This window comes from Dreissena polymorpha, chromosome 3, assembly GCF_020536995.1.
Source record: "Dreissena polymorpha isolate Duluth1 chromosome 3, UMN_Dpol_1.0, whole genome shotgun sequence".
NCBI classification, from domain to species: Eukaryota; Metazoa; Mollusca; class Bivalvia; order Myida; family Dreissenidae; genus Dreissena; species Dreissena polymorpha.
Genome location: NC_068357.1, coordinates 131990136 through 132014417, shown reverse-complemented (window position 1 = coordinate 132014417; position 24282 = coordinate 131990136). Strand labels below are relative to the sequence as shown.

The window sequence follows — 24282 nt, the reverse complement described above, 5'->3', positions numbered from 1 at the left end:
GACCTAGTTTTTGAACACCTATGACACAGAATCATTCGTCAAGATTAGCATTCTGTCAAAGTTTTATCAAAAACAAGGGCTGTTTGTAAAAAAATGCATGCCCCCAATATGGGCTGTCAGTTGTAGTGGCAGCCATTGTGTGAATACGTTTTTTGCCACTGTAACCTTGACCTTTGACCTAGTGACCTGAAAATCAATAGAGGTCATCTGCGAGTTATGATCAATGTACCTATGAAGTTTCATGATCCTAGGCGTAAGCTTTCTTGTGTTATCATCCGGAAACCATTTTACTGTGTCAAGTCACAATGACCTTGACCTTTGACCTAGTGACCTGAAAGTCAATAGGGGCAATCTGCAAGTCATGATCAATGTACCTATGAAGTTTCATGATCCTAGGCGTAAGCGTTCTTGAGTTATCATCCAGAAACCATTTTTCTAAGTTGAGACACCATGACCTTGACCTTTGACCTAGTGACCTGAAAATCATTAGGGGTCATCTGCGAATCATGATCAATGTACCTATGAAGTTTCATGATCCTGGGCATAAAAAAAGCGTTCTTGAGTTATCATCTGGAAACCATTTAACTATTTCGGGTCACCGTGACATTTGCCCTAGTCACCTGAAAGTCAATAGGGGTCATCTGCGAGTCATGATCAATGAACCTATGAAGTTTCATGATCCTAGGCATAAACGTTCTTGAGTTATCATCCAGAAACCATTTTACTATTTCGGGTCACTGTGACCATGACCTTTGACCTAGTGACCTGAAAATCAATAGGGGTCATCTGCGAGTCATGACCAATGTATCTATGAAGTTTCATGATCCTAGGCATTAGCGTTCTTGCGTTATCATCCGGAAACCATTTTACTATTTCGGTCACTGTGACCATTACCTTTGACCTAGTGACCTGAAAATCAATAGAGGTCATCTGCAAGTCATGATCATTGTACCTATGAAGTTTCATGATCCTAGGCATAAGCGTTCTTGAGTTATCATCTGGAAACCACTTTACTATTTTGGGTCACCGAGACCTTGACCTTTGACCTAGTGACCTCAAGATCAATAAGGGTCATCTGCGAGTCATGATCAATGTACCTATGAAGTTTCATGATCCTAGGCCTAAGCGTTCTTGAGTTATCATCCGGAAACCATCTGGTGGACGGACAGATGGACATACGGACCGACATGAGCAAAACAATATACCCCCTCTTCTTTGAAGGGGGCATAATAACCAAAAAATGTGGCTCTCCTATTGGTCAAACTAAGTGAACTATGCACAACCACACCACACAAAATTGGACAAAGAATAGTCCCAGTATCTCACCATGATCACTTCATGCCAAGGCAATCTAAATTCAGTTACATTAAATTTATAAACAAGGCTATTGTCAAGCAATATGGTCCCCTACCGGCTCCACCATTGTCAGAAATTCCACCATTTTCAGATGTTTTTTATTTATTTTTGGTTGCCATAGCAACCACAATTTTTGACATAGGAACAAAATGAATTGACGTGCATAATGTCCATATTGCCATCTATCCATGTTGCAAGTTTTATTAAAAAATATTAAGAATTTTAAAAGTTATCGCAGGATCCAGAAAACCATCTAGTCTATTTGTTGCCATAGCAAGCAGAATTTTTGACGTAGGAACGAAATGAAATGACCTGCATAATGTCCATATTGCCATCTATCCATGTTTCAAGTTTCATGAAAAAATATTCAAGACTTTTAAAGTTATCGCAGGATCCAGAAAAGTGTGACAGACAGACAGACAGACTCACAGACAGACAGACAGACACACAGAGAGCAAACCACAAGTCCCCTTCGGTAAAACTGGTAGGGGACAATAAAATGACCTTGTCAGATTCAGCATCATAAGCAAGGGATGCATAGTCAAGACATGTATCACAAAATCCTACAACAATATCAACATAAAAGGTTTCTCAGTACTGTTGATTTATGGACCAAGTTGACCCAACAAACACAGAGTTCCTTACCATCTCTCTGAATGGTGACCTGTTTGCTGCTTAGCTGCAGCCTGTTCTGGCCCTCCATGATTGCTCCCAGAAGATCTAGGGGCCCCCCTGAGGCCCCAATGCTGCTGGGCTGACTGGCCGCTGGGACAACTGGGCAACCCTTTGGCTTCTTATGGGCTCTGTAAAAGTAAACAAATAATTATACGTTAATTCAAATGTTATTTTTGCTCATATATGATCTATTGCAAATGACATTTTCTGATGTCAGGTGTGTTCTGCTTTTCTATGTTTAGCCGATAATTATACTTAACTTAAATTCTGAAGACTGGAATATAAGTAACTCCTGAAAATGTGAATGTAACAAGAAAATCTGGTAAAAATGTGTATGCTTATAAACTTATATAATTAAAATACAAATTCAACTAATACACGCCCTGTTTAACAAGATGAAGTATGGTACAAATAACTTTACCAATTCATAATATACAAGATTTCACCATGCATGTACCAACATAATAATAGTCTACGAGCTCCCTTTCTGAAACTATGGACAAAAACAGTTATACTGAAACATGTTTGTTTTCACTTAATGCATAAGGGCAATAGAATCATGCAGTTTTTAAGTAGTTGGCAATGCATGCATGTTCAAAGCAAGGGAAATAACACAAAAACTACAGACAAGTTTTTATTTTTTATTTTCTGTGTCAAATTCATTCTCAACTTACACAATAGGCACCCTGCCTATTGGTTTATAAGTAGATAAAGAACGGTTGGAGTATCTACTGGGCACAGTTGCTGTATGTGTATTGCTTTCCCTTGATACAATTTCACTGCAATAGAAACAAAGTCAAATGAAAGCAAAATAATATGGTGAACTGTTTATCTAATTGCCAATTAGTAAAATATTTTAAGCAACTTATAAGAAACATTAAAAATTGTATCATTTTTAGATTATTAGTGGGACCATGACTAAACGACTATTATAATTGAATCATATTACAAGAATCTAATATTCAATAAATATATATAGAGAAAGTAATCTGAGCAATTAAACACTCACTCCTCAAAATGCAGCAGTTCTTCTCTATGCCCAAATATAGAAAGAGAGGAAGCTCCAATATCAGCCCTCTTTCCATCTATTGATTTCTCCAACTTCATTTTCTGCATGGGAATTGTCCTGCCCGTTGGGGGCTCACTGAGACCAAGTGCACCTGCTATACGACTTTTCACTGTTGTCACAACACCTTGTCTAGCTGCTCGAGAAGTTCTTTTTGTTCTCTGTAAAATTGCAAGGGAACATTTTATTGTCAAGTACAATCACTTGTCACACCAATTTGCTCTACTTTTCATGTCATGTCCCATTTTATCTTTCAAAAAATGTGAGCGCCAAATGTTTTCTTCTTATGAACAATTACTTTGGACCTGGAAACAAATTGGTATGATAATCAACCATTTAATTTACCATAAGGATAAAATATAATTAGTCTTTGTAACCCATCCTGTAGCCAATGCCTATATATGTTTATAAACGCTTGAACTGGAATTGTTTGTGTCCGTTTTTGTAATAGTTTACAAGCAAACATAAACGGTGCATTGCCAGGTTTCAAAACCTGACTTACAAATAAAATGAACAAGAGCACCGCCTTGCGGGGGCAGACCGCTCATCTATTTTCTTTTTAAAGGTGAAGGGACTTTCATTTACAATCACAAAGGAGGGAGGGGTGGAGTGAAGAGGGGTGTATAGTGTGGGGGTGTGGACATTTATTACATTGTCCTCCAAAAATGCGAATAAAAAAAAGGGAAAAAAAAAATCAGGGCTGGGGGGGGGTGGGGGGGGGTGGGGGGGGATTCTTGGTTGTGATGGTTGGACGGTATTGCAAACATAAAATAAGAAAAATAAATATTTGTGTTTTTTTAACCGTTTACAAAAAAAAAAAAAAAATTGGGGGGGGTGGGGGGGGGGGGGGGTATAGTGTGAGGGTGTGGTGGTCATTTGTGAGGTGAGGGTGTGGTGGTCATTTGTGAGATGATCTAAAAAATAAAAAAATTAGGGGGGGGATTCGGGGGGGAGGGGGTTAGGGGGGATGGGGTGGGGGGGGATTCTTGGGTGCGATGGTTGGACTGTATTTCAAACATAAAAAAAAAAAAGTAAACAAAAAAAATTAGGGGGGGGGGGGGGGATTCGGAGGGGGGAGGGCATGGGGGATGGTTTGGGTGAAGTCTATTGTGGTTTGTCAGGTAAGAGTAGTTTTGTCAAAGTATCAATCAAATCTAATCATAAATAAAGAAGTTATGGCAATTTTAGCAAAATTTAATAATTTGACCTTTAGAGTCAAGGTCATTCAAAGGTCAAGGTAAAATTCAACTTGCCAGGTACAGTAACCTCATGATAGCATGAAAGTATTTGAAGTTTGAAAGCAATAGCCTTGATACTTTAGAAGTAAAGTGGATCGAAACACAAAATTTAACCATATATTCAAAGTTACTAAGTCAAAAAAGGGCCATAATTCCGTAAAAATGACAACCAGAGTTAGAGTTATGCAACTTGTCCTTTTACTGTATCCTTATGATAGTTTGCGAGTGTTCCAAGTATGAAAGCAATATCTATGATACTTTAGGGGTAAAGTGGACCAAAACACAAAACTTAACCAAATTTTCAATTTTCTAAGTATAAAGGGCCCATAATTCTGTCCAAATGCCAGTCAGAGTTACATAACTTTGCCTGCACAGTCCCCTTATGATAGTTAATAAGTGTTGCAAGTATGAAAGCAATAGCTTTGATACTGTAGGAATAAAGTGGACCTAAACACAAAACTTAACCAAATTTTCAATTTTCTAAGTATAAAAAGGGCACATAATTCTGTCAAAATGCCAGTCAGAGTTAAATTACTTTGCCTGCACAGTCCCCTTATGATAGTTAGTAAGTGTTGCAAGTATGAAAGCAATAGCTTTGATACTTAAGGAATAAAATGGACCTAAACACAAAACTTAACCAAAATTTTCAATTTTCTAAGTATAAAAAGGGCACATAATTCTGTCAAAATGCACGCCAGAGTTATCTAACTTTGCCTACACAGTCCCCTCATGATAGTAAGTAAGTGTACCAAGGTTGAATGCAATAGCATTGATACTTTCTGAGAAATGTGGACCTAAACGCAAAACTTAACCGGACGCCAACGCCGACGCCAAGGTGATGACAATAGCTCATTTTTTTTTTTCAAAAAATAGATGAGCTAACTAGATGACAAGCAGCAACATGATGAGCTATTGTCCATCATTTTTGTAATCATTTAGCTGACCCATGCACATGTTTCACCTTAATCTTTGACTTAGACCTAACATAGCTTTTCTATATTGATGAAATTACAGTTAGAACAAGCTTTCTTCAGGCCAAATTGAATCTTTGACCTTTTAACATGAGTTTAACATTTGAGATGGAGAGACAGTTATTACATATGACACCCAGTTGCAACATTGTGAACATTTCTACTAAATAATAAACAAGGGACAAAATTGTCACAAAACCAGGTTTTCATTGTGAAAAAAAAATCTGATAAAGGGAGGAAACTCAAACTGAACTTTTGAAATGAACAAACAAAATTAACCCCCTTTGTAAGTTTGTTTTTTAAAAAAATCTATTTTTAGTCGTGGCGACCTTGACATTGGAGATATTGACGTGATTCTTTCGTGCGACACACAGTCCCATGATGGTGAACAAATGTGCCAAATGATTTTAAAATCTCACAATGAATGACATAGTTATGGCCAGGACAAGCTCATTTATGGCCATTTTTTACCTTTGAACTAAAGTGTGACCTTGACCTTGGAGATATCGACGTAATTATCTCGCGCGACACACCGTCCAATGATGGTGAACAAATGATTTTAAAATCTGACAATGAACGACATAGTTATGGCTCGGACAAGCTCATTTATGGCCATTTTTGACCTTTGAACTCAAAGTGTGACCTTGAACTTGGAGATATCGACGTAATTATTTCGCGCGACACACCGTCCAATGATGGTGAACAAATGTGCCAAATGATTTTAAAATCTGACAATGAACGACATAGTTATGGCCCGGACAAGCTTGTTCCGCCCGCCCGCCCGCCAGCCAGCCAGCCAGCCAGCCCGCCCGCATTCGCCAATCTAATAACCAGTTTTTTCCTTCGGAAAACCTGGTTAAAAATTGCATGATAAATAATGAAGTTGCAGCAAGATCAAGCTGTATTATGGCAAGTTTTAACCTGTGATAAGGTTCATTTAGCAAAGTTACTATCTGGACAAGCTCAGTTTCAAAATTTATGCACATGTGCTCACATGCAATCATTTGGAACTGCTATATTGAGCTTTCTGTAAGCAGACACCACAACTTGTTTCTTGGTACATCAATTTTTTTGGGTAGAAGAAATTATTCTAGGTTGACCAATATGGAGCAAAGAAACACAAATATTTTAGTTTAACTGACTTCCTTATTTTAAACCATTTAATCAATACTTTTTGCCTTTCCCATAGTAAATGTTACCCTTAATAGACTTTTTTTACAATAAGTATTTACCTTAACAGACTTTCTTTTTCTCCCTTTGCCCTTTCCTTTAGTTCTCCTTTTCCTTTTTCTTCTTCTCTTTTTTGTTGTTGAGACAGTTGAAGTGTTTGAGGTGTCAGCACTCTTTTTTGCGGCAGCAGCTTTTTTTTTGTTAGTCTTCCGCTTTGTTACCCTTTTCCTTTTTGCTTTCCTCTTTTTTTTAGTAGTTCTTCGTTTCCTAGGTGGCTTCTTTGGTGTAGATTTCTTTGCAGGATGTTGAGATGGCCCTGCTTTGACCGCTACATCAGTGATTTCCTTCAGTGAAAAATATATTCATGACTTATCTTGAAAAAAACAACATATAAAACTACAGTTTCCAAATGCATAGATAACAGGGACATCTTCCTAAGCTAGATGTACCCATGACCAAGAGTGCTAAACTGTCACAAGATACGCCCGTTCGAAGGTTTTGGTCACCATGCTCAATGCTTGAAATGCACCAAGTGACCTTGAGACCTAGTTATTGACCCGGCATGACCCATATTTGAACTTGACCTAGATATCATTTAGACGTAACATCTGACTAAATTCGGTGAAGATCAGATGAAAACTACTTCAATTAGAGAGCGGACACCATGCTTAATGCTTGAAATGCATAAAGTGACCTCGAGACCTAGTTATTGAACCGGCATGACCCATATTTGAACTTGACCTAGATACAATTAGAGAGCGGACATTCTGCTAAATGCTTGAAATGCACTAAGTGACATTGTGATCTCGTTTTTGACCCAACATGACCAATATTCGAACATGACCTACATATCATCTAGACACAACTTCTGACCAAATTAAGTGAAGATCGGATGAAAACTACTTCAATAAGAGAGCGGACACCATGCTTAATGCTTGAAATGCACTCAGTAACCTCATGACCTCGTTTTTGACCCTGCATGACCCAAATTCGAACTTGACCTACATATCATCTAGACACAACTTCTGACCAAATAAGGTGAAAATCGGATGAAAACTACTTCAATTAGAGAGCGGACACCATACTAAATGCTTGAAATGCACTAAGTGACCTCGTTTTTGACCCTGCATGACCCATATTTGAACTTGACCCACATATCATCTAGACACAACTTCTGACCAAATTTGGTGAAGATCGGATGAAAACTACTTCAATAAGAGAGGGAACACCATGCTTAATCCTTGAAATGCACTAAGTGACCCCGTGAACTAGTTTTTTACCCAGCATGACCCATATACGAACTTGACCTAGACATTGTCTAGACACAACTTTATACCAAGTTTGGTGAAGATCGGATGAAAACTATTTGAATTAGAGAGTGGACACTGCTGTGGACGCCGCCCACCGCCCGCCCACCAAGGGTGAAACTATTATACGTCCCATTTTTAAAACGGGCGTATAAAAAACAAACTTCAAGATAGTATGACAGACTGACAGCCAAGTGCAATTCTTAGCACCTCCCACCTTGTTGGGGCATACAAATGTGCGCTTTTAGACAATTAGCACACTGCAAAACAAAGGGCATATTGTTGACACAAGAAGCTCAAGTGAGTAAATTGTGTAAGCATTTTTAGGTAAAAATCTCACTTCTTCTGAGGATGTATCGAGTTGTTGCAGCCTGCGTGTTCTAGCCACACGGATCTCGGCTATTACATGTCGTACTCTCTGCAAGGCCATTGTACGACCAATTTGTCGTCTTGGACGGGCAGTGGCTGTCATTACATAATCAGCATCCTGTTCATCTTCATTTGCTGAAAGTTTAAAACATTATTTTGTTCATATTATTAAAAAAAAATCTTTACCTTAATACTCTTACTTGTGAATGCACGTCTTGTAACTTAAAGTAAATATTAGTCTAGTGTTTTCCATGCCCTTTTAGCGTGGCACTGCACAACGCCGCCTTTCTTAAGTGCCACTCTGCCCTTTGCAAAGGCAACAGCTGCCATGCAATCCTATTGATAACATCTTAATTGCGCCTCGACCAAACTTCTAAGCCACTGTGTCTGAGTTCGGTCCCAAGGCAGCAAAGATTCGCGTGGTTGTGAATTAGTAATGCCTGAATAACCCTGTGTCGACATCAATCGATAATGTCATTTGCTTTTTTATACTAAGCACACTAATCAGTCCGTTATGTGAACTTGTTCACCATAAAGTCGCGGACACTTACGTCTGAGACTTTTGATTAACAAGAGCACCGCATAACGGTGCCAACACTTGGCTGCGAAAGCTTGTCAGATTTTATTTTTTTAAGAGGTCACAGTGACATTGACCTTTGACCTAGTGACCCAAAACTGGGTGGCGCATTTTGAACTCATCAAGGTGCATCTACATATGAAGTTTCGAAGTTGTAGCTGGAAGCACTTTGATTTTAGAGCCAATGTTAAGGTTTTAGCACGACGCCTATGGCGGACGGCTGAGGACGCGCTGGCTATGACAATACCTCGGGTTTTCTCCGAAAACAGCCAAGCTAAAAATCTGATGTCATCCTCCTGGAAATTGTGCATTTTATGCATAATTCAGTTATATCAAAACGTTCATTTTTACCCATAATTAAATAATAACAAGAGGGCCAAGATGGCCCTAGTTCGCTCACCTGAGAGGAGTCGGTTCATTCAATCTTTACCAAATGTCAAACTTGACCTAGATATTGTCCAGACAAACATCCTGGTCAAGTTTCATCATTATTTCATCTGCAAGTCATGATCAATGTACCTATGAAGTTTCATGATCCTAGGCGAAAGCATGCTTGAGTTATCATCCGGAAACCATTTTTCTAAGTTTACCTTGACAGACATTGTGTGAAAACATTTTTTGGCCCTGTGACCTTGACCTTTGACCTGATAATCAATAGGGGTCATCTGCGAGTCATGATCAATATACCTATGAAGTTTCATGAACCTAGGAATAAGCGTTCTTGAGTTATCATCCAGAAACCATTTTACTATTTCAGGTCACCATGACCTTGACCTTTGACCTTGTGACCTGAAAATAAATAGGGGTCATCTTCGAGTCATGATCAATGTACCTAAGAAGTTTCTTGATCCTAGGCATAAGCGTTCTTAAGTTATCATCAGGAAACCATTTTACTATTTCGGGTCACCATGTCCTTGACCTTTGACCTAGTGACCAGAAAATCAAAAGGGATTATCTGCAAGTCATGTTCAATGTATCTATGAAGTTTCATGATCCTAGGCATAAGCGTTCTTGAGTTATCATCCGGAAACCATTTTACTGCTTTGGATCACAGTGACCTTGACCTTTGAGCTAGTTACCTGAAAATCAATAGGGGTCATCTGCGAGTCATGATCAATGTATCTATGAAGTTTCATAATCCTAGGCATAAGCGTTCTTGAGTTATCATCTGGAAACCATTTTACTATTTCGGGTCATCATGACGTTGACCTTTGACCTAGTGACCTGAAAAACAATAGGGGTCATCTGCGAGTCTTGATCAATGTATCTATGAAGTTTCATGATCCTTGGCATAAGCGCTCTTGAGTTATCATCCGGAAACCATCTGGTGGACGGACGGATCGACATGAGCAAAACAATATACCCCCTCTTCTTCAAAGGGGGGGGAGGGGGGGGGGGGGGGCCTGGTGAGAAAACTGCCCCCCTCCCAGCAGCCTATTATTCAACTGATCGGAACCATTTTTGAACTCAACTCTTGTATAAAGGAAGCAAATGTTCTGAGCAAATTTCATGAAAATAGGGCCAAAAATGTGACTTCTACTGTGTTCACATGTTATCACTATAAACATATAGAGAAAAATGCCCCGCCCACTGGCCGCCATGTTTTTTCACTGATTTACTTTCATGATGATTGGGCAAAAATTGTGACTTTTAGAGTGTTTTCAAGGTTTCTCTCTAGCCAAATAGGGAAAACTGCCACTATATGCATATAGAGAAAAATGCCCCGCCCACTGGCGGCCATGTTTTTTCACCAATCTCAACCATTTTCGAACTCATCCGAGACATCAATTGAACCAATGTTTTGACCAACTTTCATGATGATTGGGCAAAAATTGTGACTTCTAGAGTGTTTACAAGGTTTCTCTACGGCCAAATAAGGAAAACTGCCCTGCCCACTTGCGGCCATGTTTTTCAACGGATCAGAACCACTTTTGAACTCAATCAAGATATAATTAAAACATTTTTACAAAGTTACATGAAGATTGGACATGAAATGTGACTTCTACAGTGTTCAAACGTTTTTCTTGTCTGGCAAAATTCTTTACGGTCCGGCGAAGTTTCTAATATCGCCGGTCCTTGTGACAGGCAAAAAAATGACTTAATACGAAAAGTCATACTAGCCAAAAGAACTATAACACCCAATTAGAATAACTTTTATCGTTAGTTTTGAGCCTTTTTGTAATTAAGAACACTATCGCGTCACTAGTTCTTAGGAGTGCTCTCCCTTTGTTTTGTTTTTTTGAGAACGTCAATTTGATTGGTCCGATTATTACCATCTATCCATTTACAAAGGTTGTAACAAAAAACTACACATGAACAAAATGTCGTTGCTAACGTACTTCGATGGTGCTCAACCTAGCCATATAAGAAAACTTACAGATGAAGAAAAAAAACAAAAATTGAAAGATTATGAAGCCAAGCGAGTTAACAGAACTTTTCAAACTAAGTGGATGACCGACTGAAGTTGGCTTCATTATGAAGAGTCAAGTAACAAAATGGTTTGTGACATATGTAAACACGATCAAATGCGATGCAAGTCAACAAATCCATTCGTTGTCGGATGTTGTAATTTTAGGATATCAGCGATAATTGACCATGAAAAATCAATCCCACACAGCCACGCCGGAACAGCCAAGAAGGCAAAGGAGATGTCACCACTAGAAAAAACCGATCTCTATCAAGTGTACTGAAACACAGGCTGCGCATTGTTTGTAATAAATATGAGTTAATCTTTACTAAATTCTTCAGTTATAAACTCACGCTGTTCGGACAGGTGAATTTTTGTCCGGACAGGCAAACTTTTCCAGCAGCCTGTCCTGTTGACAGGCACCTTTTGGGACTTTTCAGGAAGCCTGCCTAGTAACCTAGTTTTTGACCCGGCACAACCCAGTTTCGAACTCAGCCGAGATTTCATTGGGACAAAGCTTCTGACCAAGTTTCATGAAGATGGGACAAGAAATGTGGCCTCTAGAGTGTTTACGAGCCAATGTTAACGGGCGGACGGACGGACATACGACGGACAAAGACCGGTCACAAAAGCTCACCGAGCAATCAGGTGAGCTAAAAAAACACACACAAAAGTTGTACCTTTATTGTTTTTGTTCTAAAGATAATTAATTATTTAAACAATTACAGCAATGTATGCTTATTTATCAAAATGCGAATCACGTATTAGGCAAACATATCATACTTTTTTACGTCGCTTACATCATTTTAACAAGATGGTGGTCTACACAGACAATAAATTGTGACTCTCCACAAAAATGGCAAATAATTATCGAATTAACGATGGAGATCATACATTAAGAAGGGGTTAATTGAATGCCTGTGATAATCAACGATGCATAAAACATTGTAGATACCAATAACATAGTTCTTAGTAATCCACTCAGCGGCTGTATGTTACGGAAACCAGTGTTTGCAAATTGTTAACTTTCAGTTTACACGCAAAGTTAAAACATCTGACAAGATTATCATTAGACAAGGGACAAAATTGTCACAAAACCAGGTTTTCATTGTGAAAAAAAAATCTGATAAAGGGAGAAAACTCAAACTGAACTTTTGAAATGAACAAACAAAATTAACCCCCTTTGTAAGTTTGTTTTAAAAAAAAATCTATTTTAAGTCGTGGCGACCTTGACATTGGAGATATTGACGTGATTCTTTCGTGCGACACACCGTCCCATGATGGTGAACAAATGTGCCAAATGATTTTAAAATCTCACAATGAATGACATAGTTATGGCCAGGACAAGCTCATTTATGGCCATTTTTGACCTTTGAACTCAAAGTGTGACCTTGACCTTGGAGATATCGACGTAATTATTTCGCGCGACACACCGTCCAATGATGGTGAACAAATGTGCCAAATGATTTTAAAATCTGACAATGAACGACATAGTTATGGCCCGGACAAGCTTGTTCCGCCCGCCCGCCAGCCAGCCAGCCAGCCAGCCCGCCCGCATTCGCCAATCTAATAACCAGTTTTTTCCTTCGGAAAACCTGGTTAAAAATGGGATAAGACAAACATGGTTTCACTTATATTTTAGTGGATCTGTGTATTTTAGTGGATCTGTGTATTTTAGTGGATCTGTGTATTTTAGTGGATCTGTGTATAATCAGATTAATAAATTGCTTTATTATGTTTGTAATGCTATACAGTTTACTGAAACAGCATGGAACATAAATAGACATTGCAAGGTAAATATATTAATAAAGTAAATTTAATACATCAGTTACCATTAAATAAGCTTGTTTTTCTCACAACTTTCACTGATTACATGTTTCTCCCAAAACCAGTTATTCACAGAATGTTTTTCCCCTTTTTTTTGCCTCAACTGCGCATTAAAATGCCCTTTTTGAAAGTAAAGCGCCATGCCACTTTGCTTTCCTGGGAAAAACACTATACACTTCAACACCATTATTTCGAAGTCGTCGGGACCGTTAAAAAAACTTCGGATTAACGATATTTCGAAATAAACATTTGGCCGAAGACTTCTTTGATTCTGTAAAAAAAAACGTTGTGGAATTCGCATGGTTCGGTTACACGCTTACTCAAAAGCGTAAACTAGTCAGATAGCAATAGATTTCCACATGTAACAAACGGAGGAATAATTGGAGGAATAAACTTAAATAATTCTTTTTCTTGTTTCTATTTTTGTCTAATTACACAACATATTAAATATAACGAATATCACAAATGATCAGACATACATACATATGAATACATTTTCGGAAATGAATTAACATTTTTTTAACTAATACGCGATGTCTTTCTGAACACCGGCATTCGCGCAGATGACAAATGTGTAATTATCGGCCTTTGACGCGCCACGACAAAGGTGTGAAATTACGCTCAGTATTTTGCAGTTTTTACTTCGGATTAAAGATTGATAATTAGGTGCTAATTATAGTGTTGGGACCGACTGAAACACTTTGAATTAACGATTTCTTCGGTTTAACGAAGTTCGGATTAACAATGGAATTTTACATTAAACAAAGAAGAACCAAACTCGGGACCGGAAAAATACTTCGAAATAACGGTGACTTCGGATTATCGGTGTTCGAACTAATGGTGTTCAAGTGTAGTCTTATAACTTTTAAATATTTCAAAAAAAGAAAATATTTTTACAGTTGAAGTACTTTCCCTGTATGCAACAAAAATCATTTTAGTTCATACAGAAAATGTACAAAACATTTGCACACAAGAACAATCAAAGTAAACATTTCCTTAATGAGCTACATGTTTGTCCTCTCCAGTTAAGTTTATGATCTACAGTTGGCGTACCATGACTCTGGGAGCACTGTGGACAGAACCACTCGTCCACAGGCACACTGCTGAGAGGTGGGGTGAGGCACTCTAGGTGGTAGCCAGCGTCACATCCATCACACAGCAGCATGCGGTCCTCACGGTCACACTGGCCGCACACCTCACAGTATGTTGCCTCCTCATCCTCATCTTCCTCACCTTCAGACTTGTGACGGTCTTCAACTGGCAGCTAGATTTAGGGACAAGTGACTAAGTAGAGATATCATGTCTGGCAGCTAGAAGTAGGGAAAAGTGCCTAAGAAGAAATATAATGTCTGGCAGCTAGAAGTAGGGACAAGTGACTAAGAAGAGATATCATGTCTGACAACTAGAAGTAGGGACAATTGACTAAGAAGAGATATAATGTCTTGCAGCTATTAGAAGGGACAAATGACTTAGAAGAGATATCATGTCTGACAGCTAGAAGTAGGGACAGGTGACTAAGAAGAGATATCATGTCTGACAGCTAGAAGTAGGGACAAGTGACTAAGAAGAGATATCCTGTCTCACAACTAGAAGTAGGGACAAGTGACTAAGAAGAGATATCATATCTGGCAGATAGAAGTAGGGACAAGTGACTAAGAAGAGATATAATGTCTGGCGGCTAGAAGTAAGGACAAGTGACTAAGAAAAAATATCATGTCTGACAACTAGAAGTAGGGACAAGTGACTAAGAAGAGATATCATGTCTGGCAGCTAGAAGTAGGGACAAGTGACTAAGAAGAGATATCATGTCTGACAACTAGAAGTAGGGACAATTGACTAAGAAGAGATATAATGTCTTGCAGCTATTAGAAGGGACAAATGACTTAGAAGAGATATCATGTCTGACAGCTAGAAGTAGGGACAGGTGACTAAGAAGAGATATCATGTCTGACAGCTAGAAGTAGGGACAGGTGACTAAGAAGAGATATCATGTCTGACAGCTAGAAGTAGGGACAAGTGACTAAGAAGAGATATCATGTCTCACAACTAGAAGTAGGGACAAGTGACTAAGAAGAGATATCATATCTGGCAGATAGAAGTAGGGACAAGTGACTAAGAAGAGATATAATGTCTGGCGGCTAGAAGTAAGGACAAGTGACTAAGAAAAAATATCATGTCTGACAACTAGAAGTAGGGACAAGTGACTAAGAAGAGATATCATGTCTGGCAGCTAGAAGTAGGGACAAGTGACTATGAAGAGATATCATGTCTGGCAGCTAGAAGTAGGGACAAGTGACTAAGTAGAGATATCATGTCTGACAACTAGAAGTAGGGACAAGTGACTAAGAAGAGATATCATGTCTGACAGCTAGAAGTAGGGACACGTGACTAAGAAAAGATATCATGTCTGAAAACTAGAAGTAGGAACAAGTGACTAAGAAGAGATATCATGTCTAGCAGCTAGAAGAAGGGACAAGTGACTTATGAAGAGATATCATGTCTGGCAGCTAGAAGTAGGGACAAGTGACTAAGTACATAAATTATTGAGGTATGCTCTATGCTCCAAAAACTGTGACATTTCTGTATTATTATCAAATTATCACACCTGGTCCCATAACATGCTCTTAGCCTCGACTCAAAATATTGACCAGAAAAAAACTGTTACTTTTGAGCATTTATTTCGATGAGTTAACAAGATGTGTTTGTGAAACACTATGTCCCCCTATATGACGTTTGACCTTGAAGGATGACCTTGACCTTGACCCTTCACCACTCAAAATGGGCAGCTCCATGAGATACACATGCATTTCAAATATAAAATTGCTAGCTTCAATATTGCAGAAGTGACATTACATGAGCAATTTTGACCCATATATTTGACCTTGAAGGATGACCTTGATCTTGACCTTTCACCACTAAAAATGTGCAGCTCCATGAGATACACATGCATGCCAAATATCAAGTTGCTATCTTCAATATTGCAAAAGTATTCATAAAATAAGCGATTTGGGCCACATATATTTGACCTCTGAACTTTAAGGATGACCTTGACCTTTCACCACTAAAAATGTGCAGCTCCATGAGATACACATGCATGCCATATATCAAGTTGCTATCTTTCAATATTGCAAAAGTACTCATTACATGAGCGATTTTGGCCACATATATTTGACTTCTGACCTTGAAGGATGACCTTGATCTTTCACCACTCAAAATGTGCAGCTCCATGAGATACACATGCATGCCAAATATGAAGTTGCTATCTTGAATATTGAAATACTGCAAAAGCGTACATTAAATTAGCGATTTTGACCCATATATTTGACCTTTGACCTTGAAGGATGACCTTGACCTTTACCCACTCAAAATGTGCAGCTCCATGAGATACATATGCATGCCAAATATCAAGTTGCTATCTTCAAAATTGCAAAAGTTATTGCAAATGTTAAAGTTGGCGCAAACCAACCAACAGACCAACAGACCAACTAACCAACCAACAGACAGGGCAAAAACAATATGTCCCCTACTACTATAGTGGGGGACATAAAAATATCAGATTAAGTTTTACATTTACCTCAATAAGGATCACAGTCAATGGGATTCCATGTCACACTTTTAACTGGTAAATCTATGTTGTACCAAATATCATTTGTATCATGATTCTGATAATTCAAAAAGCATGAGAAGATGTTTGTGATATTGATTTATACAAATTACTCATTAATAAAAGCTGGGGATGAGATAACACTATTCAAGGCTTAAACCCTTGATAGGTCTTTTGAAGAACTGGCACAAAGAGATGTTTATTTATAAGTTTTTACACAGAAGTTAAAATACATTTACAGATTTTAGATTTGTGTAACCACATTTTCCTTAACATTTTGCACTATTACTGGTAACCTTTTTACTTATTTTCAACTTAATGACATTTAAAACAAGAGATGTGTTTGTCAGAAACACAATGCCCCCTACTGCGCCGCTTTGAATATCAAATTATTTTTTTATTATATCCCTTTAAAACATATTACTTCCCTTGTTAAAATGATCTGTACCTGCCAAATGATATAAAATATAATTATCTCTCTTAAAAGCTTGTTACTTCACTAGGATTTTGCTTTTTGACCTTTTACCTTGAAGGATGACCTTTACCTTGACCTTTCACCACTCAAAATGGGCAGCACCATGAAATACACATGCATGCCAAATATCAAGTTGCTATCTTCAATATTGAAAAAGTTATGGCCAATGTTTAAGTTTTCGGACAGACACACAGTCGGACTGACAGTTCAACTGCTACCTGCCACGCTACCGGGGGCATAAAAATGTGCCAACATTATACATTTATTCAGCTTCAAGAAATGGCCTTTAAAAACAAACCCAATAAGCAAATCATACTATTTTAAAATAATATACTAATGTGAAGTTTTATATCTACAAACACAAACACTTAAATAAAGACTGCACAAACCTTCTTGTAGATAATGTCGTCCACATCATGTTTACAAAATATGAGCTTGAACACCTGCCGGTCCAGTGGACAGACATTTACATTCTGAAAATAAACAAAATATATAGACAATGGTACCCAGCACATGAATTAAACATCAACTATCAATTAACTTATCAATGTTGCATACAAAGTATGCAGCCTTTTAACAGCCATAAGGTGCTATCAGCATATATACACAGAAGGATGATGGCCCTTTATTGCTCTAGCAGAAACTTATTTCATTTAACAACTTAAACCTACAAAAATATTTTCATTACAATGACCTTCAGCCACTGACTAGGAACACTCAATTTCATAGTCTTATAAATGTACCATTTAAATGATTGCCCAAAAAAGCTATGCTGCATGCCAAATTTACAACGTCTAAGCATGAAAATACCTTTGAATAAAACACTTACTTTTGCCCATAATTGTATGCATTCTAAACAGAAAACATGGTCACAAGATTCCGGGGTCCCCACATCCTGGCCTTTGAACCTGAATACCACATAACATAACTGAGCATTAAACATGACTTTAAATAAATTCATCTTCATCAAATGAATATAGCACTTTGTTGAAATTTTTTAAGTAATAACAAGAGATGTGTTTGACAAAAACACAATGCCCCCTGTTGCGCCGCTTTGAAGCCATAAATTTGACCTTTGACCTTGAAGGATGACCTTGACCTTTCACCACTCAAAATTTGCAGCTCCATGAGATACACATGCATGCCAAATATCAAGTTGCTATCGTCAATATTGCAAAAGTTATGAAGAAGGTTAAAGCTTTGGTTAAAGTTTTTGAATTTGTTTTTTTACCTTTGACCTTGAAGGATGACCTTGACCTTTCACCACTCAAAATGTGCAGCTCCATGAGATACACATGCATGCCAAATATCAAGTTGCTATCTTGAATATAGCAAAAGTTATGACCGAGGTTAAAGTTTGGGTTAAAGTTTTGGGACACACACACACATACAATGACAGACAGGCCAAAAACAATATACTCCCGATCTTTCGATCCGGGAGCATAAAAAATATTTATACGTGTTCTTCTCATATACATTAAATTTAATTTAGCAATTATAATTGTTAAAATGTTTACATAAAATAACACCTAGCTTATCCAATATACATAATTTCAAATACATTTGATTGCAGCAGAAACAACCAATAGTACAAACAATGGTAATAGATAAATAATTTATATTTCTATAAAGTTAACAAGGTCAAATATTAATAATTTATATTTATTTTGCCTACATAAATCTTATTATTGTGCATTTGTACAAATCACACTCAATTATCGAATCTAGCATAATTACTTATAAAATCTATTGATTAACTCATATGGTTTATTTGTTGTTCTTGTGAATTGGGAAATTTGCATGGCTGCTTTCCTAACCTGTTCAGACAAATTGGACACCGTTCCCCTTCTTCATCGGTGTCACTGGCCTCTAGAACTGCATTGGCCTCTAGCTCAACATCTGACTCTATATCTCCAACATTAGCAATACTTCCTTCCTCCTCCTCATCATCATCTTCCTCCTCATCCCCCTCACTTCCATCTTCATCATCCTCATCACTCTCATCACCTGTTTCATCATTTTCCTCTTCGCTCCCTTCCCCTTCATCTGTTTCCCATTCTGAAATAGACCATTTTCACAATGAGCCAAAATAGATAAGAGCGGCAAGTCAAGCCAAAATAGATAAGAGCAGCAAGTCAAGCCAAAATAGATAAGAAGTGGCAAGTCAAGCCAAAATAGATAAGAGCGGCAAGTCAAGCCAAAATAGATAAGAGCGGCAAGTCAAGCCAAAATAGATAAGAGCGGCAAGTCAAGCCAAAATAGATAAGAGCGGCAAGTCAAGTGACTTGCAGAAGTCCAGAACAAGGCTGGACAGTGGCAATTTCTAATGTGCCATGCAACACCTCATCTTCAATTTCTAATGGTGCCATGCAACACCTCATCTGCAATTTCTAATGGTGCTATGCAACACCTCATCTTATTTAAACCCTTCACTCTTTTAAACATTCGGCGACATAATGATATTATCAACACATTTAATGTGTTAATAACTTAATACATTAAATTAATGATCTTGATTTAAGTACTTGCTTTTATTCAAATGTTTTCACATATTTTGACACTCTTCGTTTGAGCAATTTCATCATGTGTTTAATCAAAGATCTATCAATCATCTTCTTAATTGGTTTTCAGGGCCCTCAATCTGTCAAATCCACGGCCGAAATTCGGCCGCATCCCCCCCTGAAAAGTATACTTTTTTCCCCTTTTTGGGGGAAAAATTCCCCCTAAAATAAAAAAAATAAAAAAATATTTTTTTATAGATAGATGTGTCTCATGATTATTATATCTCAATTCTATTTTAATTTAATCTTGTCAAACATACTAAAGTATGAAAAAAGCAATGAATATAGTGCAAACATGTACAAATGTTATATAGAGAATAATAGGTTAGTGTTCATTATAGATCAGGTTTATCATGCGAGGCTTAGAAAACAAAAAGCACGAGCCTTGGCGAGTGCTTTTTCGTTTTCATGCCGAGCATGATAAACCTGATCTATAATCAACACTAATCTATTAATCTATTTATCCCACTTTTTATTTTGTAAACCTTTATGTTTATACAAAATTAGTTTGACTGGATAATTTCGCTGGATTTATGACGTCATTTCGTCGAAATATTGACGCCATTTCCTGCCGTTTATTATAGATGATATTTAATCAACGGGGCATTAATCAACCGAATTCGCTGTAAAAGTGGGATAAAATTAGAGAGCAAGTAAAAAATCCCCCCCCAAAAGGGGAACGCCGCAAAAATTCCCCATGCCATGGGTAGCGACCCGCTTCCCCTAAAATGGATTGAGGGCCCTGGGTTTTATAACATAATTATGATCAGATACTGTGCTGACAAATAGGTACTAAATAACAACAAGGTGTCATAAACCACATATGGCATATGTCTGGTCATTAAACACAATTTATGACACCCCTACAAATGTATGTCTTCTTGTGATGGTAGTATTGCTAAGTCATTTCAAGGACTAATTTGACAACAAATACTCAAATAAAAAGTAATTTGTCCAAACAGATTGTCAGAAAGTGAATTATAATTTATGTTCATATTTCTGTCAATATTTTGTAAAATGGCTTGTATATAATCGAAACTTATACTCATACAAGAGATGTGTTTGTCAGAAACACAATGCCCCCTATTGCGCCGCTTTGAAATAAAATTTCAATATACAATGTATCATTTGGCAGGTTTAGAAATTATCTCTCTTTTAAAGCTTATTACTTCCCTTGGATTGTATTTGTTTACTTTTGACCTTGAAGGATGACCTTGACCTTTCACCACTCAAAATGTGCAGCTTCATGAGATACACATGCATGCCAAATATCAAGTTGCTATCTTCAATATTACAAAAGTTATTTCAAAACTTTAACCAAGGTTAAAGTTTTGGGACAGAATGACAGACAGACAAGCCAAAAACAATATGCCCTAAATCATTCGATCCGGGGGCATAAAAAGATGTTGAGGCAGTTCTTTTGAACATGAATTGTGCTTTTTATTCTGTGAAACGCTTTACATCAGATTTTGGGTAGGAATAAAAGTAGGGTAAAGTTTTCTGGGTATGGTTTAAGTATATTTTCCATACACAAAGTACATTTAAGTATACTTATGAGTACCCTGTTAACGTTTAAGTAGTACCAGAGCGGAGTCAGCGGAGAATTAATTGCTGGATTTATTTTAATAAGTCTTTAGGTTCTTTTACCAAATTCAGCAAATGGCAAAACAAAACCTAAAATGAAACTTATTGCATATGAACTCCATAAACAAAGAGAAAAATCAAGAGCTGTGTTTGTGAAACACAATGCCCCCTACTGCGCTGCTTTGCAGCCATATATTTGACCTTTGACCTTGAAGGATGACCTTGACCTTTCACCACTCAAAATGTGCAACTCCATGAGATACACATGCATGCCAAATATCAAGTTGCTATCTTCAATATTGCAAAAGTTAGTTGGGACAGAATGACAGACAGACAAATAGACAGACAGGCCTAAAACAATAAACCCGAGTATTCAATCCGGGGGCATAAAAAGTTGACTTTTCTGCTGGTAAAGATACCCATTTGCCTTTCTACCCTTGTTGTACCTTCTCCATCTTCATCACTGCTGTCATCGAGTGCAGTGTCTGAGCCCTCACTCTCCCCATCATCACTGTCTCCATTGTGCTCGCTACTACTGCTGATATCCTCCAGAGTAGCAGCCATAACCGCTTCTTTACATCAGTTATAAGTTCTGGTATATTGCATGTATAGATCCACTGGCCTAAGGATGTCAATTCAGTTTCTACAATTAGTGAACAAAAGATATCTTAATGAAGAAACTAATGAAATGTAGAAAAACATCAGATTATCAACTTGTTTTTACCGGTATGTTAAATTATACTATGCTTCATATAGTGCATGACCTTTTATGAATGAACAAAGAATAAACACAGCTGTTAAAGGGGCCTTTTCACAGATTTTGGCATGTATTGAAGTTTGTCATTAAATGCTTTATATTTTTTAATATAAACGTTTGACCTCAAATCTTCAGTAAAAAAAACAAAAATACAATTAAAAAAAGAAAAAAAGTAACCCTTAACTGGGCTCTAACCACTGACCCCTGGAGTCCTGAAGTAAAAGTCTTCCGCTTTGACCACTCGGCCATCCGTGCTCATGCTATGAGGGAATGTATTTTTTACTTTATATAAGCAATCCTCGTAGTTTCACAACATATAACGACAACAACAGAACTTTCCAAATTATTTAATCGTTTTGCCTTGCAACGCTTTATAATTTTCAGGCTTTTAAATCTTCAAAAGATGCATATAATGGATATTTTAGAGCATGGTAAATGTTTAGTATTACTATTTCCTCACAAATATCAGAATTAAAACGAAAATTTGCGAATTTGAAACAAGTTTTTTTAATTTTGTCAGTTTACCCAAATGTGAAAAGTCCCCTTTAATTATGATGTCACATTTAACAACGAAAAATAACAATCATTTGTTTTATTATTATAATATAAATTTAACCAGATTAAAATAATAATTACCCACAAATTTGTTGGTGACACCTTATTGCTTCCATTATTCAGTCTTTGGGGTTTAAATTTATGTCTGCAAGATATAAAATATTTTTGTAATCAGGGAAAAGAACATATTTCAAGAACTAATTATGTACTTGTCTCAGTTTAATTCACTGTGCTCGTTTAATTTTTATATACATTTAGATTTTTCTTCAATGATTAACTTCATCATGGATGTTTTGTTTTTGCTGACTATCTATTTCACAAAGCCTTAATGTCAGCTATAGAGATTGTAATGCATGAAATCTACTTATGCTGGATATGGTAACAAACAAACAGAGCAGCAGATAAGGATTTTACAAAAACATCCTTTTTGCATTGATTGTTGATAAAGTGATTTAATAATATATGGACAATATGTCACCCTTTAGGTTGAAAACATTAAAGTGATAACAACAACTAACAATTAAACCAACAATCCGCCTATGCATGATTGACATGACACTTAAATAGAACCACAGTTCATATTAAGCTTTGTACTCTTAGTCTTTAATAAGTCTATTGAGTAGATTTTTTCGTATTTGGTATTTTTGCATATAAACACCTTATATATTGCTCTGAAAAAATGTTTTAGTTGGTGTTCCAGAGTAGATTTCTTTTATACAATTCTGTATATTTATATATGTCTTTACAAAAAAATTTATTATGAGAAGGTTCAAACAACATTATAATATTGCCTTAGCCAGGGCTCGAAATTAACACTCGCACACTCGCAAAATGCGAGTGAAAAATACCGATTGCGAGTTAAGTTTTAAGCCACTAGAATTTTTTTGCGAGTGAAGAAATAGTGAAAAAAAAAGTTACATTGCTAAATGTGCTCGACGTTGTGAACGCTAAACCGCACCTTGTATGTAGACTGGTATACTTATAGTACATATATGCGGATGGTATTGGTACAAAGAACATGAAACAGTCGATTATCCACACGTTTACTATATAAGACAAAAAACCTGAACAGTCATGTCGTCGATGCGAAAAATAACTAGATTCTTTTTTCCCACAGATTGAAATAACAATACGAAATATAAAGCAAAGTTAAGCGTTGAGTTGAGAAAAAAAAACAACGGAAATTTAATTCTTCCATGAAAACAGTGAAAAAGTGGGAAAAAGAACTTCATATATAACACCAAAACTTGTGGTTGATGTCATATTTTATTTTGTTTGAATAGTACTAAACTAATGTCCAAACTTTCTTTTATTTATGTTTCCAGCAAAATTTGCGAGAATGTTTTTGATTTTGCCACCTGGTATTTAAGCTGCTCGCAATGTTTTGCTAGTAGAAAGAAAAGTTATATTCGAGCCCTGCTAAGCTGTGGTTCATGTCGGCCTTTAAATTTTCTAGCACAATGAAAATACTGGTAATACTATAAACAATTTAAAACATTTAATATACACATGGTAGCATAAAAACAATTTTGAAAAAGATCATTTCAAAAAGGCAATCATCTTCATTGCAATTTTGTGTACTTACTTCAATTCCGAATTGTAGAAAGAAATTGCCAGGGACCGTCAACTCTTTCAACTTTCATTCACATGATTTGCTTTTAGCTTTGTTTACTTCTTCATTCATGACATAAAAGGTCGAAAAAGACTATAATACCTGTAATTTGCATTGAAGCACAGAGTATGGTAGAGCTCCAGACAATTTTACCATTGTCCACTCACTTAT

The 24282-nt window shown here is 37.0% G+C and overlaps 1 protein-coding gene across 5 annotated transcripts in view; it reads right to left on the bottom strand.

The window, feature by feature from the left end:
• The window catches only part of LOC127871500 (protein SCAF11-like), a 43966-nt gene that overhangs the window by 12057 nt on the left and 7627 nt on the right, over window positions 1–24282 (bottom strand). For 3 of the 5 annotated variants that reach the window (XM_052414488.1, XM_052414489.1, XM_052414490.1), the window contains exons 2-11: window positions 21634–21830; window positions 18860–19100; window positions 17872–17950; window positions 17432–17515; window positions 14017–14227; window positions 8124–8287; window positions 6539–6820; window positions 3041–3258; window positions 2706–2810; window positions 2002–2159 (exon numbers count right to left, since the gene is read on the bottom strand). In XM_052414488.1, the coding sequence (XP_052270448.1) occupies window positions 2002–2159; window positions 2706–2810; window positions 3041–3258; window positions 6539–6820; window positions 8124–8287; window positions 14017–14227; window positions 17432–17515; window positions 17872–17950; window positions 18860–19100; window positions 21634–21751 (1660 nt within the window). In that variant the 5' untranslated portion in view covers window positions 21752–21830. Of the gene's footprint in view, window positions 1–2001; window positions 2160–2705; window positions 2811–3040; window positions 3259–6538; window positions 6821–8123; window positions 8288–14016; window positions 14228–17431; window positions 17516–17871; window positions 17951–18859; window positions 19101–21633; window positions 21831–22580; window positions 22645–24084; window positions 24154–24282 lie in introns of those variants that run through there. The other 2 variants (XM_052414487.1, XM_052414491.1) reach the window with 2 other exon arrangements.